The sequence below is a fragment of the Pseudorca crassidens genome, chromosome 3, assembly GCF_039906515.1.
Source record: "Pseudorca crassidens isolate mPseCra1 chromosome 3, mPseCra1.hap1, whole genome shotgun sequence".
Taxonomy (NCBI): Eukaryota; Metazoa; Chordata; class Mammalia; order Artiodactyla; family Delphinidae; genus Pseudorca; species Pseudorca crassidens.
Genome location: NC_090298.1, coordinates 167,410,251 through 167,427,294, shown reverse-complemented (window position 1 = coordinate 167,427,294; position 17,044 = coordinate 167,410,251). Strand labels below are relative to the sequence as shown.

The window sequence follows — 17,044 nt, the reverse complement described above, 5'->3', positions numbered from 1 at the left end:
CTACTAGAGAATGGACTTGAGGATATGGGGAGGGGGAAGGGTAAGCTGGGACAGAGTGAGAGAGTGGAATGGACATATGTACATTACCAAACGTAAAATAGATAGCTAGTGGGAAGCAGCCGCATAGCACAGGGAGATCAGCTCGGTGCTTTGTGACCACCTGGAGGGGTGGGATAGGGAGGGTGGGAGGGAGGGAGACGCAAGAGGGAAGAGATATGGGGACATATGTTTACGTATAACTGATTCACTTTGTTAAAAAGCAGAAAGTACAGAAACTAACACACCACTGTAAAGCAATTATACTCCAATAAAGATGTTTAAAAAAAATAAAATAAAGGTCATGGAACAGTTGTAATTTCATGGATGATTAAGATGACTTTGTACAGACACAGCTTACATTGTCATTGCCAGTCTCACACTGTCATGCAAAGTGAGGACTGCTTGCTGTCTCCTTGTGGGTATTTAGCACAGGACTAGATGCACAATACACTCTCAGAAAGCATTAAGCATCACAGTTATTATTTGTAAGAAGTCTTGCTAGAGACAGAGGGATGGCCAAGATGAACCCCAGTGACCCATCTCTTACCTTGTACAGATGTCAAGGATCATGGAGCTTTTGGCATCCTGAGGCTTCTTGACTAGAAACACAGAAGACAGAAGGATGGCGTAGGGGGTTTCCTGGGTTCTGATCCAAGAGGGAGGGAGACATTAGCATGGGGGTGGTGGAAGGGTGACAGATAGGGTCTGGACTCCTTTTACCTGGTTGGGGGGCTGGATGTAAGGAAACCCGGAGGTCAAACTTCTTGCAGGTGACTTTGCCTTTGAGTTTGGCGTGGTACACGGTCACCACCTGGCGAGATGAGAGGGGAGACAAGGTGTCAGCCCACTTGACTTGGGAAGGAGAGGGTGCCTCTGGGGCAGAGGAACCTAGAGAAAGTGGTGGGCCAAGAAGGTGTGGGTTCCCGTTCCTTACCGACAAGGTACCCTGTCCTTTCCCTTGAGCTGTTAATGTGAAATCCTCATTTTCCTTGGTCTGTGGGGAGTGGGGAGAGAGAAGAGAGAGCATTGGGAACCAAGCCTTCCCCTGGCTGTGATGGGCATCTGCCCTCCCTCCCGCCTCCTAGCAAACTCTGACTGGCATGGAGGATGAAAGTGATGAGGGTTTGGCCAGGTGGCTATACCTCTTCTGAGCGCAGGAGGCTAGCAGATTCCCAGATGATACGATGTCTGATCTGAGAGCTGCGGCTGGGTAGTTGGATGGACACATCCAGGTTCAGCTCCTTGTGATCAGGGACATCCTTCTGGTACTGGGCCAAGGCTTGGAACACCATAAAAGTGGCCTGTTGCCCATGACAGAGAAAGAGGGTGAATCTAGAATCTACTGAAGGATGAAGAGACTCAGATCAGACTTGGGGCCCTGAGGCTGTGACCTAGAACCCACCAGAGAGGGTGAGAATACGACTGGGGGTTGCTGGATACCGAGGACATGTCCTAGAACTCTCTGAGTGAGAGAGGTTCAGACCAGAACTTGGAGACACTGGGAACATGTCTAGAACCCACCAGAAAGTATAAACATAACACTGAAAGTCTAGCCACACTGAGAAGGTGGTCTAGACCCATCCAGAGGAGAGAGTCTGAGACAAGAGTTTAGAGGCACTGAGAATGTGTCTAGAACCCACTCATGAAAAAAAGAATAAAATTGGAATCTGGGAACACTAAGCATCTGATCTAGAACCCAAAATTGGAATGTGACGCCGAGAATGTGATTGAGAGCCCACCAGAAAGAAAAAGGGTTAAACTGGAATCTGAGGTTGCTGGAGTTTGGGGTTACTGAACCCATGGTCTAGAACCCATTAGAGACTAGAATAACTGAGAACCTGGTCTAAAACTCACAGTAAGATGCGGTAACACTGAGAGCTTGATGGAACTGAGAACATGGCCTAGAGCCCACCAGTGGGAGAGAAAGGCTTGGATAATGGCCTAGAATCATTAAGAACCTGGTCTAGAACCCACCAGTGAGACAGGATAAGATGGGAACGTGGTAGAAATGGGAACATGGTCTAGAACCTACAGGAGGAGAGAGAGGCTCACACCTGAACCTGGGCCCTGAGAACATGATCTAGACACCAGGATGGAAAAGGAGGCTCAGAACACAGCTTGAGGCATCCAGAATGTAGTCTAGAATCCATAGATGGGTTTGCAATTAAAAAAAAAGAAGATTTCTCAACTTCATTCCAATCATCCTGCCTCATGGGACAGAAGCACTGCCTCTCTTGGTCTCGGTGTCTTCTCCAGAAAGCTAATGGGAGGCCATAGGAGGTTGGGATGCAGGTGCCTGGGGGTGTGGGGCTACTTGCCTGCGTGGAGCCGTAACCACCTCCGTAGTATCTCTGCTCATTGAGCCAGCGCACAACAGGAGGCACAGAGTCAAAGTCTTTGAGCATCAGCAGAGCCAAGAGGGCGTAGGATGTGGCTTCCACGTTGTAGAGCTTCTGGCCAGGCTCCTCCCAGCGGTTCCTTTCTGCAGGGAGAACCCCCACCCCATAATGCTCACTGCTCTGTCTAGCCTGTAAATAGCTCAGAGAAAGCTCAGAAAAAAGACTCATACTAGACCTGTTGGTGTTCAGGTGTCCTGGTCCACATTCAAGGTCCTCAATCTGCTGGCTCCTGCCTCATTCTCTTCCCTCATTAACCTTCACTTCTCCATTTGAATTCTGAACTGCAGCCCCACTGCAGGAGATTCCCTAAACTTGCCATGCTAATTCTTACCTCTGAGCCTTTGCATATTCTGTTCCCTTGACTTGGAGCACCTTTTCTCCATCTACTCCTGGTTGGTTCTTACCCACCCTATACAATTCAGCTTCAATGGCACCCCAAGATTGGGTGAGGCCCTTCTTCCTGCTGTCTCTCAAAGTATCCTGTGCTTCTCCCATCCCAGCACTATGATGCTCTACAGTAACCTATTAACTCATTTCTTTCTTCAACTGGAGTGTGAGGCCATAATGGCAGGAGCTGTGCTGTATTCACTGTGGTGTCCCAAGTGCCTAAGAAAGTAACAATGGCAGAGACTGTCACTAAGAACCATACCCTCCTCTTCCTGGGTACACAGTTGGACTACATCTCCCAGATGCCTTTGCAGGTAGGTATGGCCACATGACTGAGCTCTGGCCAATGGAATGTGCACGGCAATGATGGGGACCCTTCCATGTCTGGTCCACCTCCATTGCACAGTGTTCCTACTTCCCCTTCAGCTTGGATGGGATGTGTTCTGAGGCCCCAGAGTGGCAGAGCCTGGAAAAGATAGAGGCCTGGATCCCTGCATTGCTCTACGGAGGAGAGCTGTTCACCAACAACAAACTTTTGTTGTGTTAAGCCACTTCAGTATATGTTACATTATGTTACTTGAGATATCTTATTATCAGTGAGTGCAAACATGATACAGTGTCATCACTGTGCTGAATTCCCTATGGCATTATCTTATCGGATCTTAATTACCCTTGAGATAATGATATTATTAACAATATTAAAGGCAACGATGCTATCAGTGATAGAGCTCTTACAGTATGCTAGACCCTTTTCTACTTGCATTATTCATTTAATCTTTACAACCACCCTATGACATAGGTATCATTTTAAGATGAGGAAACTAAGGTCCAGAGAGGCTAAGCAACTTGTACAAGGTCAGACAGTGAGAAAGTGGCAGAGTGGGATTTCAATTTATATCTGTCTGATGTCAGAGCCCATGTTCTTAATGACACCTCACTGCCGTGTCATAGCAAGTGCTCAACACACAACATTCAACATTGTTGAATGAACTGTGCAATGAACCTTCTTGTGTGGCTTACATTGAGAACTTTTCACACCATAGAGTCATCCATCCCAGCTCAGCTTGGAGCTGTCCATCCCAGGGCAGCTTAAAGCCATGCATCCCAGCTCGAGAGGGCCACCCTCACACCCCAGCCATGCATCCCTCTTTACCCCTCCAGGCTGCCCCTCACCTGTGGCTGTGTTCAGAAATTTGTTGACGAGGGCATCGTCCATCTTGCCCAACAGAGCCAGGGCGTAGCCAGCAATGGCCACAGTGTATGGTCTTTGCAACTCTATGTAGTGGTCTTCAAGGAAGTCTCCTGCCTTAGTGATGCTGCGCCCCAGGCTCTATGACAAAGAGGATTGGGTGCTCTGGTCAGGTGGGCGTTGCTGCCACAGAGAACTGGTAAGGATCACATAAGCATCACTTCTTGGGCACCAGGTGGTTTCTGTCCTTGGGACCTATCTGCCTTGCATCTGTCTATTTTCGAGCGTTTCCCATTGTGAGCTGCTTTGCTGCTGAGTACCTAGTCTGTGCTGGGGTGGGGGGGGGGCGGGGGAGTCTATATACCCTGTGTTGTGCTAGTAAATGTTTAAACAACATTGTTAACAACCAGCTCTCCAGTGGAGGCACGGGATTGGGGGGTGGGTGGGTGGAGGGGTTGCTAGTTTATAGATTGCCAATTACGGTGGTGTAAAAACTTCCACGATGGTCAATTTCAAGCTACTAATGTGATGTCCCTGAACATGCAGTGGGGAAGAGATGTCCCCAAAAGGCCCTCGTGAGCTAGTATGAGGCAGATTCAGCACACCAAGGGAACACCTCTTATCCAATCATTATCATCATCACAGCTAGCTCTTACTATGTCCCAGTCATATATCCGCTCATTTAATCTCATAAAATCCTATGAGACAGGTATTATTTTCATCATTATCCTACTGCACAGATAAAAATACCGTGACCCAGAAAGATGGGGATTGGGAGAAGACATGATTTGAAGTGTTTGCTGATTTCCCTGGTGTCAATACTATCATGGCTGATTTCAACCTAGCAATGTGGCATCACTGAATGTAGATTTGGGAAGAGATGGGCAGTAACACAACATCATATAATGTTTCCACCATACAGATACAATAGACAAAAGTAACCTCAAGAGAATATGATAAAAGGTAGCAAAATATTTAGGAAGTGATACATTTTAAGTGTTTATTACCTGTGTTTTTAGTGTTTAATGTTTGCAGTTTAACTGTAAGTTGATATAATTTAATTTTTAACAATGATTGTCTTTAACAACCAGCTTGCAAAGTCCTGGAAATTTAACAACTGGCTTCCACAAGCTGGGCAGCATCCTGTTGATTTAAATGCCAGCAGTCTGGTTCCACAGCCTATGCCATACTTCATGCTGTGTTGTAGAAGAAACAATCCTTTTGCCTGCCCAGCTATCCCTCCTACATCTGTCATTGACTGTTGTAAGAATACCTCCTCCCTTTCATTCACATGGCCACAGTGGAAGCAGCCATATTTGCCCACTAAGACCTACTTCCTGGCCTCAGCTGATTGGTCCAGGGGTGAATCCCTGACCCAAGCTGAGCCAATCAGAATCCTTCACTGGGAATCTGAGCTCTAGCCTTGGTCTGACTATTTCGCCAAGGAAGATGGCCATGTTCTGCCAGTCAGGCTGGATGGCAGGGAAAAGTTGAATTATTGGGCGAGAAGGGAATGAAAGACATGTGAGAACATGAAGAACAAAGCATCCTGGCAGAGTCCCTGAGGCTATTTTCATTTTTTTTTTTTGACTTCACAGGCATGTGGGATCTTAGTTCCCCAACCAGGGATCGGACCTTAACCACTGGACTACCAAGGAAGTCCCTACTTTCATCTTTGAATTCGATAAATTCTTAGATCCCTAAAATAAAATTCCCATCTATTTTTGTACAATCTAGGTCACATGTATGATAACTAGGACACATGTGTGACATCTAGGACAACTCAGAGAGTCCTAAAAAAAAGCAAAGATTATTATACCCATTTTACAGATGCACACACTGAGGCCCAGCAAGGGGAAGTGCCTGAGAGTCAGGATTTGAGGTCAGTTCTGTCTGACCCCACAGTTCTAGTGCTCTTTTCTGCTATAATTTCTCTCAAATCTTCAAGGTTGGAACCAGGAAGGCCTGGGTCCCTCTTGGGCATAAAAGGTAACAGCCCCCTCCCCTCCACCTCTTTTCTGGGGTTCTGAGGAGGGAGAAGCAGCTGGCTGAAGGGGAGGTCCTGAGGTTCCCCACTAGGGCAACTAAAATTCAAACAACCCACTCTCAAAACCCCAGGGCAAAGCAGAGGGAGTGATTACAGATTCTCAGGAGCCTGTCTTTCTAAGCTTCTCTGCTTCAGAACCAAAACTAGAGGAAAAGGGGATAGCAATGAGCCAACATTTTTCATGCTTTTCTTTTTGGGGTCATGGACCCCTTTAAAAATCTCCTGAAAGATCCCTCAGACTAAGGTAATAATCTTGAGGATTCCGCCCCCACTCCCCTTTTAGCTCTGTGTCCTGAGTTTTCTTTAGGGAAGCAGCAAGGATACAGATGTAGGAGTGTTGTGGAAAGCAAGCTGAAGGGGCTTTTGTTGAAATTGGCTACAACTCTCTGACAATGGTAAAGCAGGCAGAAAGGACCTGATCTTTGATTTCTCTGTGCCTCAGTTTTCTCTTCTGTAAACTGGGGATAATAAGAGTAGCCTACCTCTTGGGCTGTTACAAGGATTACAGGACTTAAACTTGTCACACTCTTAGATGAGTCATCTTAGTTAGATACTCTTATGGCTGCTGTGGTGGTTGTTACCGCACTGGGAGGACTGGAAATGGCCCGAAAGCAACACCTCACCTTCCCAGGTGGATGTGTCCTGCGTGGGGGAGAGGAAGAAGGGAGAGAGCGGGGGACACTTACGTTGACCTGTTCCTCGCAAATGTCTCTAGCCTCCTGCAGCGCGATGAGAACAAACGCCGTGAGGGACACGTCTTTCTCCTCGGGATTCTTGAAGCCACCCTAGAGGAGAAGGAGGAAACAAGGATAGGGTCACCAGTGTGTTCCCACACGCCAACCAACCCCCCTGTAGGATCAGCCGGTTAAGGCAGCGCTGGGTCTCTTCCCAGTTTCTCCCCAGGAGGGTCAAGCTCTTTGGTATTCGTTCATTCATTCTGCAAATGTTGCTGATGGTGTGGTTGAGATGTTGGATGAAAACCAGACTCCGGCCCCAGCCCTCATGGAACTCCCCATCTGGTAGGGGAGACAGATAGGAACCAACCAGCTCATCAACAAATATATAATTACAAACTGATGAGTGCTGCACAGGAGAAGTGGATGTGGCATTGAGAAAGGACAGTGGGAGTGTGACTCAGTCACGGAAAAGTGTCCCTGAGGGATGATAGCTGGAACCACAATCTGAACAGTGAGTAGGAGTAAACTCTCAAAGAGGGCAGGGGTTAGCATGCCAGGCAGCAGGAACAGCATGTGCAAAGGCCCTGTGTCTGTATAGAGCAAGGCTCCCAGCAGTACAGGTGGAGTGTGGAAAGAAGGAGGTAAGGCTATGAGGCTGGAAGCCTGAAAGGTCAGGCTAAGGCATCAATTCTCCAACTTAAGCACACCTGGTGGGGGTGGTGGGGGGGAGGGTGTTAAAACTTAGATTCCTAGGCGTTGCCCCTAAATTTTCTGGTTCAGTGCATCTGGAGTCCAGCCTGAGAATTTCTGACATTTTGCATTTCTAACAAGTTTGCAGATAGTACTGATGCTGCTGGCCTGGGGAGCACACTTTTAGGACCACAGCTCTGAGTTCTGTGTTTAAGAGCAATGGGGAGCCAGGGGAATTTCCTTTTGCACCAGATCCTGTAGGTCTCTGGTTTTTGCAAGGGAGGAATGACACTTTCAGTTCCCTCATTTCCCTATTCCCACACACAGTGAATTGGGCAGTGGGTGGATGACGGAATCTTCCTCCAGTCCATCCTGTGATGCTCAGGTGCCCTCCTCTCCCAGCCTGCTCCGTATCTCTCTCTGCCTCTTACAATCATTTCTTTGTGTATCACGGGCCCATCCTCCTGGAAGACTCCATCAGGCTTCTGCTTCTCTAGGATCAGCCATTTGACGGCCCCACAGAGGACCTGGGAGTCGATGGCGATGAGGTTGGAGGCCAGTGAGAAGACCTTGACCACGAAGGCTGTCAGCCTGGTGGGTGGGTACAGAGCATGAGCCAATTGTCTCTGGGATCCGGAGACTGGCATCCCAGACAACCAATGAGCAGAGAGAGGCAGGGCCTAGCCTGGTCGGCCCAGGTTCCCTTCCCAAATCTCAGGGCCCAGCGTTGCCTGCAGGTTACACAGCGGGCTGGTACCTTGACTCTGGGTGGCGACCCACCTAGACCACCCCAGGCCGGGATCCAGGCCCTGCTCAGGGAGGTGCAAGGCTGAGGATGAGCAAGCTGACCGTGGAGACTCACCAGGTGCTGGGTGGCCGGTTCAGGAAGGCGGCGTAAGCCGAGTTGGGTTGTCTGTAGGCCAGCTGCTGGGTGTACCCTGCAGGGAGGAGAGAAGTGTCACTAGAGGCTGTGTGGAGGGGGTGGCTGGGGTGGGTAGGCCAGGTAGGGGAGGGGCTTAGAAAGAGGATAAAGATTCTGTGAGGGGCGGGACAGGGGTCCAGAGAGGAAAGGTGGGGCTCTGGGCAGGGAGCGGGCGTATAGGAGGGAGAGGGACTCAGAGAGGGTGGGAGGATCAGAGAGAAGAAGGGGAAGGAGTTCTCGGAGGAGAGGGGATGCAGAGAGAGGAGGGTTCTCAAAATGGGTTCTCAGGGGCAAGCGGGCCTCAGCGGGGGAGGGAGCTCCGAGAGGGGCTCAGAGAGGGGTGAGGGAGTGCTCTCAGAGGAGGGGCGGGGCCTCGAGATGGGCGGGGTCTCAGGAGTGGAGGGGGCTCAGAGGGGCAGGGTCCAGGGGTGGAGGGGTTCCATAGAAGCGGGTCTCAGAGAGGTGGGGTCTCAGGGCCGGAGGGGGTTCAGAGGGGCGGGTGGGGCGCACACCCTTCTTGATGAGCTCCAAGGACTCCTGCCGCTTCTCCAGGCCGAACTTCTCCCACTGTTCTGTGTTGTCCAGGTAGTGCACCGCGATGACCGTGGGCGTCATGCTGATCATGTTCTGCTCCCCACAGCCCGAGGGGGTTTGGATGAGGTGCTTCAGGCGCTCCCCGTTGATGGCGTCCTCTGTCAACTGGGCCACGGGGGTCCCTGCAGCCAGGCGTGAGGATGGCACTCAAGTCTGGGGCTGCCCCCAGCATTTCCAGGCTCTGACCAGCCAGGGCCCAAGGGGTCAGGGACAGCTGGGAGCATGTCAATGATGGAAGTGACGCACGGCTGAGTGGCTAGAGGGGGCTCTGCATTTGTGGGCGGTGGGAGTGGGCTTCTGCTTCACAGGGGAACTCCGGTCCCTGGGTCCTCTGGTTACACCAGTGGTAAAATAATGCCAGGAACAACAACCATGAATACTTTTATCATGCTTAATGCTATTGGCTAGGCTCTGTTCTAACACCATACAGTATCTCATTTAATCCTCCCAACAACCCTTAGATATCGACACTATTATTCACCCCTATCACAGATGAGGAAACCAAGGGTCTCCTCCCAAAACCTTACAGCTCTCAAGTTGCAAGGTGCCTTTCCAGCTCCGTCTTGCCCCTTCCTGCCCCAGTTCTCCATCCGAGGCGATTAAATCCAGAACTTCTTCTCTTGAACTCTACTGCTTCTTTATCAGCAAAAGCTATTTGCTGAACTAAGTACGGCCTGGAGCCTTCTATAAAGCAGATTAAGGAGGGGTTCTAGCTGAAGAGGAGGCGGGAAACACAGTGGTTAAATACTCCTGGGATTAGATGGAACTGGGCTCCCTGCTTAGGGGTCATGGCCCCCCAACACCATTCTGGGTCCCCTGGGATTGGGGCCAAGGGCATCTCACCTTGCAGGAGGATCTTGGTCTCTGACTCCGTGCCTGGGACTTGGTCACTGAGATCGGCGGCTTTGATTTCCTCTCGCTGCACTCCCTCTGCCGGGTGAATGGGAGACACCAATGGCACCAGCCCCCTCCCACCCCACCCTGCATCACCACCCAGGCCTCACCCCCTCTGCCTCGCTGACTCACTTTGGCCCAGATGTTCTGGATCCAGTGTGCGGACGGCCACAGTTTTGTTGACTCTCATTCCTTCTGGCTGGACAGTGTTAGGGGTAGGGGGAGTCGTGTGAATAAAAGGGCAGACAGACAGTCAGCAGGGCACTGTTCTTGGGATTACTGCAGCATAAGGCATGATGGCCTCCACCTGACCTTAGCTGTATGACTGGAAGTCAGTTACTTAACTTGTCTGTGCCTCAGCTTCCTTCCTTATAAGGAGGTAATATAAACATCTACCTCGGGCTTCCCTGGTGGTGCAGTGGTTGAGAGTCCGCCTGCCGATACAGGGGACACGGGTTCGTGCCCCGGTCCGGGAAGATCCCTCATGCCGCGGAGCGGCTGGGCCCGTGAGCCATGGCCACTGAGCCTGCGCGTCCGGAGCCTGTGCTCCGCAACGGGAGCGGCCACAACAGTGAGAGGCCCGCGTACCGCAAAAAACAAAAACAAAAACATCTACCTCATACCCACTGTTGTGCAAATTAATAATAAAATTATAAATTAATAAAGAAATAACAAGACCTTTAGAAATCTTCCTATGTGCCTAGAAGATTGCTTTCCTGGGGTTAATTCATGTAATCTTCACAACAACCCACTGGAGTGGGTACTGCTATTATCAATGCCATTTTAAAGATGGGGTAACTGGGATACAGACAGGTGAAGTAACTTGCCCAAGGTCACACAGTGAGTAGAACAGAATTTGGGCTTGAACCTGGTACTCTGCTCCAGAGTCTGTTTTTAAACCAAATGCCTCTCAATGGGCTAAATAAAATAAAAATCTAAAAATAAAACAAATAATATAAAAGTAAAACAAAAATTTTAAATAAATAAATAAGAATAAAGAAAAAGAAAAAATAAATGAAAGAATGTACATAAGTACTAACACAGTGGCTGACACATAAGTGCTCAATTAAAATAGGGGCTATCTTAATTAGAATCAAAGGCCCAATGTGAGCCGTCATGTGTCTACAGATAAACATTTTTATTTTATTTATTTATTTATTTGGCTGCACCGTGCGGCTTACGAGATCTTAGTTCCCTAACCAGGGATCGAACCCGGGGCCACAGCAGTGAAAGCGCGGAGTCCCAATCACTGGACTGCCAGGGAATTCCCACCAAGATTTTTAAAGTCAAAAGAAAACTCCTATGCTGAAAGGTGTTACAAAATGTCATATTTGATATTAAAATATATTTTAATGAAAAAAATATTATTGATCTTTGTTTGAGCTTTTGGGTGCACCCTAAAATTGTGTGCCCAAGGAGAATACCTCACTTGCCTCACCCTAATCCCGGCCCTGCTTCCAAACCTCCAGGACTCCTGAATTTCCTAAGGTTGGCCTGGGTCTCTAACCTGGGTTGACAGCACAGGGAGAACAGGAGCCTTTCCTGAAGGACGAGCGGCAGCAGGTACCCCAAGGACTCACCACGACCTTCAGGGTCTTCTTGACGCCATCACTGATGAAGTGGTTGTAGACAGCAGCCTTGACCTCCACCTCATGGAGGCCGACCTTCAGGGGCACAATGACATAAGGCACGGGCACCGAGGACTTGGGTGGGACGATCAGAGTCTGCTGGTGGCGCTTCTTGGCCGTTGCCAGGCTACAGAAGGCTGGATTGTAGAGCAATTCCACCCTCACCTGCCGGGGAGAGAGAGTATCAAGTCAGGGGAATGTACCACAGACCCTCTTCTCCAAGCCCCCATCATGCTTCCATTGCACCAGGGGCCCACCTTGAGCTCCTCCGCCTCCCGGTAGTTGTAGAGGACGGCTCGGATCTCCACCTGCTCATTGCGCACAACAGAGTAGGGTAGACGCAGGTCAATGAAGAAATCCTGCATCACCGTGACCTCATAGGGGTCAGCCACACAGATCCCTGCCCGGGTGGAAACAGAACATGAAGTGTCAGGGGTGGGGCAGGGGGTGGGCCAGGTGGACTGGATCCAAGTTCAAGTCCAACTTCTTGCCCCTACCAATGTCTCAGTGCTTACCTCTGACCGCTGGAGCTGTCCCAAGGTCAGCCTGTCTTTGCAGAAGCCCATAGACGAACCATCATTAATGGTGATAACTTACAGATGGTGGTGGTGGCTGGGAGTTGCCACGATTTAATGGTTCCCATTTTCTCTGTAATTTTACTCATAGATAGATATGTAGGAGGGAAGAAGGCAAGCATAAATGAAGGGTCTATATGTACGATCTCCAAAATGGTAGCCCCAAGTGGTCACTGGGCACTTGAAATGTGGCTAGCTCGAGTGAGAACTGGATTCCTACTTTTATTTCCTTTTAATTAACTTAGATTTAAACTTAAAAAACCAATGCTCATTGTGAATGTAATAAAAACCACTGAATTGTACACTTTCAAATGGTGACTTTCATGTTATGTGAATTACATCTCAATTTTAAAAAGGATGCTTGATTCAGTGATTGGAAAACTTTTAAAGTTTTTAGTTTAAGTATGTTTAGAACAACTTGGATAGGCCAATCTACCTTTTCAACTGTAAATTTTATGGATCCCGAAATACAGATCAGAGTATTTTCAATGAAAAGTTAGCATCCTAATTTAGATGCACTGTCAGTATAAAATACACGGCAGATTTCAAAGGCTTAGCACAAACAAAAATAAAATACATGGGCCTTCCCTGGTGGCACAGTGGTTGAGAGTCCGCCTGCCGATGCAGGGGACACGGGTTCGTGCCCCGGTCCGGGAAGATCCCACATGCCGTGGAGCGGCTGGGCCCGTGAGCCATGGCCGCTGAGCCTGCGCGTCCGGAGCCTGTGCTCCGCAACGGGAGAGGTCACAACAGTGAGAGGCCCGCGTACCGCAAAACAAAAAAAAAAACTTGATTAATAAATTTGAGATATTAATCGGTTATTCTTAAATATTAATAGATTTGCTATTATAACATGATTACTGTGGTAGTGGTTTTGCAAATTTTTACAAAATGTTGAAATAATAATATTTTGGATATATTTGGATTAAATAAAGTGTTAAAATTGATTTAATCTACTCCTTTTTTGTGGGGCTACCAGAAAATTTTAGATGACATACACAGCTTGCATTATATTTCTAATGGACAGTGCTGATCTACATTGTAAAAATTAATGAAAGGACACCTCAACTAAAATTGGAGAAGGGAAGGCCTGTAGAGGGAGCTCTGATGCCCTACCACTGACTTCAGTTATCCCAAACAGGAAGATGTTATCCCAAACAGGAAGATGTCAACAGATCCCAACAGGAAGAAGCTTCAATTACAGACCCCAACTGGAAAAGATGTTTGCACTCCCAAACAGAAAGTGCAATTAACTTAACTACAGCAGGAGGAAGGAAGATTTTCTTCCTGCCCAGCAACAAGCCCAGCCAATGAAAACACTGCAGCTCAGCCAATGAGAAACTGTCTTACCTGAATTGTTACTTTCCTCCAATGAGGACATTTTTCTCTTGCTGATGACTTGTTTGCCCTACCCTTCATTCTATAAAAACCTTTAATTTTGTACAACTCCTCTGAGTATCTCTCCTTGCCAGATAAGATGCTGCCCAGCTCATGAATTGTTTAACAAACCCAATTAGATCTTCAAATTTACTCAGTTGAATTTTGTTAACAACATTGAGCAAAACGATGCTTAAAAACAGTGATTACTTGTGATACAACAGTTACCAGATTAAATGTAAGCAAAGTGTTGATGCAAGTGAAATTTGTGAAAACATTATCACGTTAATAATAATGTTACACCAAGAAATCTATTAAGATTGGAGGGAATTCCCTGGCGGTCCAGTGGTGAGGACTCCCTGCTCTCACTGCTGAGGGCCAATCCCTGACTGGACCAGGGTTCAATCCCTGGTTGGGGAACTAAGATTCCATAAGCCACGCACCACCGCCAAAAAAGAAAAAAAAAAAAGATCTGATAATTTTCCGTATTCTTCAATGGCAGAAAAAATAATAATCAGAGGCTTGAACAAAATCCTTATTTCCCAATCTACAGTCATTTACTCATCACCCTCGGGTGCTATAGTCACTGGTTTAATTTACCATTTCTTACTTACTATTCACATTTTTAAACTCAAATTTAATTTACTACGGTGCATGAGAACCCAGGTTCTTGTGCTGTAAACAGGTTACCTCAAGGAAAACAAAATGATTTTGTTAAATACTAGTTAGCTTGTGTTGCCCGCAGAAAGCTAGACCACTCTCTCTTCGTTTAAAAAAGGAGTTAAACAAGAAGTAGAGACAAGGTGAAGACATCCTTGCACTAGACTTAGCTTTTCTCCTTGAATGAGATGGAAGGAAGAATGGAAAGAGAACCAAAAAAGGAATGACTTATGATACACAATTCCTGTCACTTCAAGGCAGTGAAACAATTATTCTGTGTGATACTGTGACAGTGGCTACAAGTCATGATGTATTTATCCAAATCCATAGAATGTACAACACCAAGAGTGAATCCTAATGTCAACTATGGACTTCAGTTCATAATAAGGTATCAGTATTGGCCCATCCACTATAACAAACGTACCACACTAATGCAAGATGTTAACAATAGGGGAATCTGGGGGAGAGAGGGGTACGTGGCACCCCTCTATACTTTTTGCTCAATTGTTTCTGAAAACCTAATACATTTTTAAAAAATCTCTTTGTTAAAAAGAAATGAGGGACTTCGCTGGTGGTCCAGTGGTTAAGAATCCGCCCTCCAATGCAGGGGACGTGAGTTCAATCCCTGGTCTGGGAACTAAGATCCCCCATGCCACAGGGCAACTAAGCCCGTGACCCACAACTACTGAGCATGCAAGCCACAACTAGAGAGCCCACGTGCTCTGGAGCCAGTACAACACAACTAGAGAGAAGCCCTCACGCCAAAACGAAGAGCCCGCGCTGCAACTAAGACCCCACGCAGCCAAAAAGTAAATAAATAAATAAATATTTTTTTAAAAAGACATGGCTACGCCAGAAACTAACACAACACTGTAAATCAACTATACTTCAATTAAAAAAGAGAAAGAAAGAAAGAAATGACTTCTGATGCCTGCTTTGTGTCATTTAAGGGAGCGTCTATGCATCTCTGAAAGGCATTTACCCTTTGATCCCTAAAGTACGTTCGACTCCAATAATAAAAATAATAGCTCACACTCATTGAACATTTACAATGTGTCAGGTACTATTATCACTATTATAAAATCCCAACACTTTGAATAGGTACTATTTCTATTGTGCCTATTTTACGGATGAGCACAGAGAGGCTGGGTAACTTGACGAAGGCCACACAGCTGCCCCGAGGAGGACCTGCGATTTGGACACAGACACTTGGGCTTGGGAAGCTCCTTGCTTTTAACCTTACTGACTCTTTAATTCCTAACAGCTCACAAGTCTAAAAATTTCAAGTTCTATTGGTTATCATGCTTCAGTCTTTATTCTGAAGTTTGGATTCCTGAAAGTTTCATTCACTTGTGATCCTGGGCAAGTCACCTTCTTTCCCTGGCTTCAGTGTTCTCAGTTGTAGGAGAATCATAGTACCAACCTTATAGGGTAGTTGTGAGCATTAAATGAGGTAATATGTAGAGAGTTAATGATGTTGAAAAGACATCACAGGCAAGATCTAAAAACCACAGCGATTCTGCCCGCCCCCTCTGGGGACATTTGGTAATATCTGGGGACATTTTGGATGTCACAACCAGGGAGATGGGTTGCTACTGGAATCTAGCAGGTAGAAGCCATGAAGATACCCAACATCTTATATTGCACAGGACAGTCCCCTGCCACAAAGAATGACCCAGCCCAGAATGACATCAGTGATGAGATTGAGAAATGCTGGTGCAGGGAAGAACTCTTCCAACATTCATGTCCATACAAATCTCCTGGGGATCAGGAGATGTTTCCAGTGATAAAATGCACATTCTGACTGAGCAGGTTAGGAGTGACTAAGATTCTGAATGTCTAACAAACTCCCTGGTAAACCTACTTTACCAGATTGCAGCTGGCCCAGGCTTTGAGGGGCAAGGATCTAACTGTGGTTTTCAACTTTTTTTTTTTTTCAAGCTGCAGGAACTTTTTTTTAGGTAAAGGGAACCTCACACACAATCTCGATATATGGAAATGTACAACAGGCAAATATGAAGATGCTCTGATTTGAAACAGGGATGGGGGCCCCAAACTAGAACAGTGCTGAGTGGCTTTGGAGTCTCAGGCAGAAGGAAAACTATGTGCTCTGTGCATATGATTTCATCTGCCATCATCACTTGTTCAAGAGAAATTAGCAGAAAATTGCAATACCTTGCATTAGAAGCAAGATAGACAAAGAAGCAGATTTTGAAAATCTTGAAGCCAGGAAAGTAAAATGACAATAAAGTAAAATTTATGATAAATTACAACCAAACAAACTTATACTAGAGTATATTAAGTTCTGAGTTTGCTATAAATAAAATACACTTAATGTTGTGAGTTTTAATACACCTAGTTTTAAAATGTTTTAGTGTTTTCAATAGTTTTTCAACCTCTTTAATGCTCTGGAAAAAATTAACCTTTAGAATATACATAAAACATGCACATGGGACACATCTTTCCTTTTACCTCAAACCCCATTATGGCTCGGCACACTGCTGGTTTATATTTAAAATCTGGATATTTTGTACAACATGTTTTTTTTGCATTCATTTTGATTTTTTTCCAAAAAACCTATTGCATGAAAATATGATTTATCTTGATGACTGAGTGTTTTGGCACCCACTTAATTTTGCATTCAAAGTCAGTGCCTCACTCTCCTTGCCCCATTCTCAGACCTGCTATAAGTCATCCATGTTTGGCTAGGGTGTGTCAGGGTCTCACACCCAGCCCTTGGTGGCGGTGGGGCGGGAGGGCAGGGGGTGTACACATACACCTTTTTTTGTCGTGTTTCACAATCTAACCACCAATGTTTCAATCACTCATTTCATCCCGCTTCCTCTTTTAGTTTTTCTTTGTTGACCTGTTTTTTTTTTTTTTTTTTTTTTTTTTTTTTTTTTTGCGGTACACGGGCCTCTCACTGTTGCAGCCTCTCCCGCTGCGGAGCACAGGCTCCGGACGGC

The 17,044-nt window shown here is 46.8% G+C and overlaps 1 protein-coding gene across 1 annotated transcript in view; it reads right to left on the bottom strand.

Moving 5' to 3' along the window:
- Positions 1 to 17,044, bottom strand: part of C3 (complement C3) — a 34,850-nt gene that overhangs the window by 5,661 nt on the left and 12,145 nt on the right. The window contains exons 20-33 of the mRNA XM_067734019.1: positions 11,724 to 11,866; positions 11,419 to 11,631; positions 9,971 to 10,037; positions 9,788 to 9,874; positions 8,863 to 9,066; positions 8,291 to 8,366; positions 7,860 to 8,019; positions 6,748 to 6,846; positions 3,999 to 4,155; positions 2,358 to 2,521; positions 1,182 to 1,340; positions 974 to 1,033; positions 760 to 850; positions 587 to 638 (exon numbers count right to left, since the gene is read on the bottom strand). Of these exons, the coding sequence (XP_067590120.1) occupies positions 587 to 638; positions 760 to 850; positions 974 to 1,033; positions 1,182 to 1,340; positions 2,358 to 2,521; positions 3,999 to 4,155; positions 6,748 to 6,846; positions 7,860 to 8,019; positions 8,291 to 8,366; positions 8,863 to 9,066; positions 9,788 to 9,874; positions 9,971 to 10,037; positions 11,419 to 11,631; positions 11,724 to 11,866 (1,732 nt within the window). The remainder of the gene's footprint in view (positions 1 to 586; positions 639 to 759; positions 851 to 973; positions 1,034 to 1,181; positions 1,341 to 2,357; positions 2,522 to 3,998; positions 4,156 to 6,747; positions 6,847 to 7,859; positions 8,020 to 8,290; positions 8,367 to 8,862; positions 9,067 to 9,787; positions 9,875 to 9,970; positions 10,038 to 11,418; positions 11,632 to 11,723; positions 11,867 to 17,044) is intronic.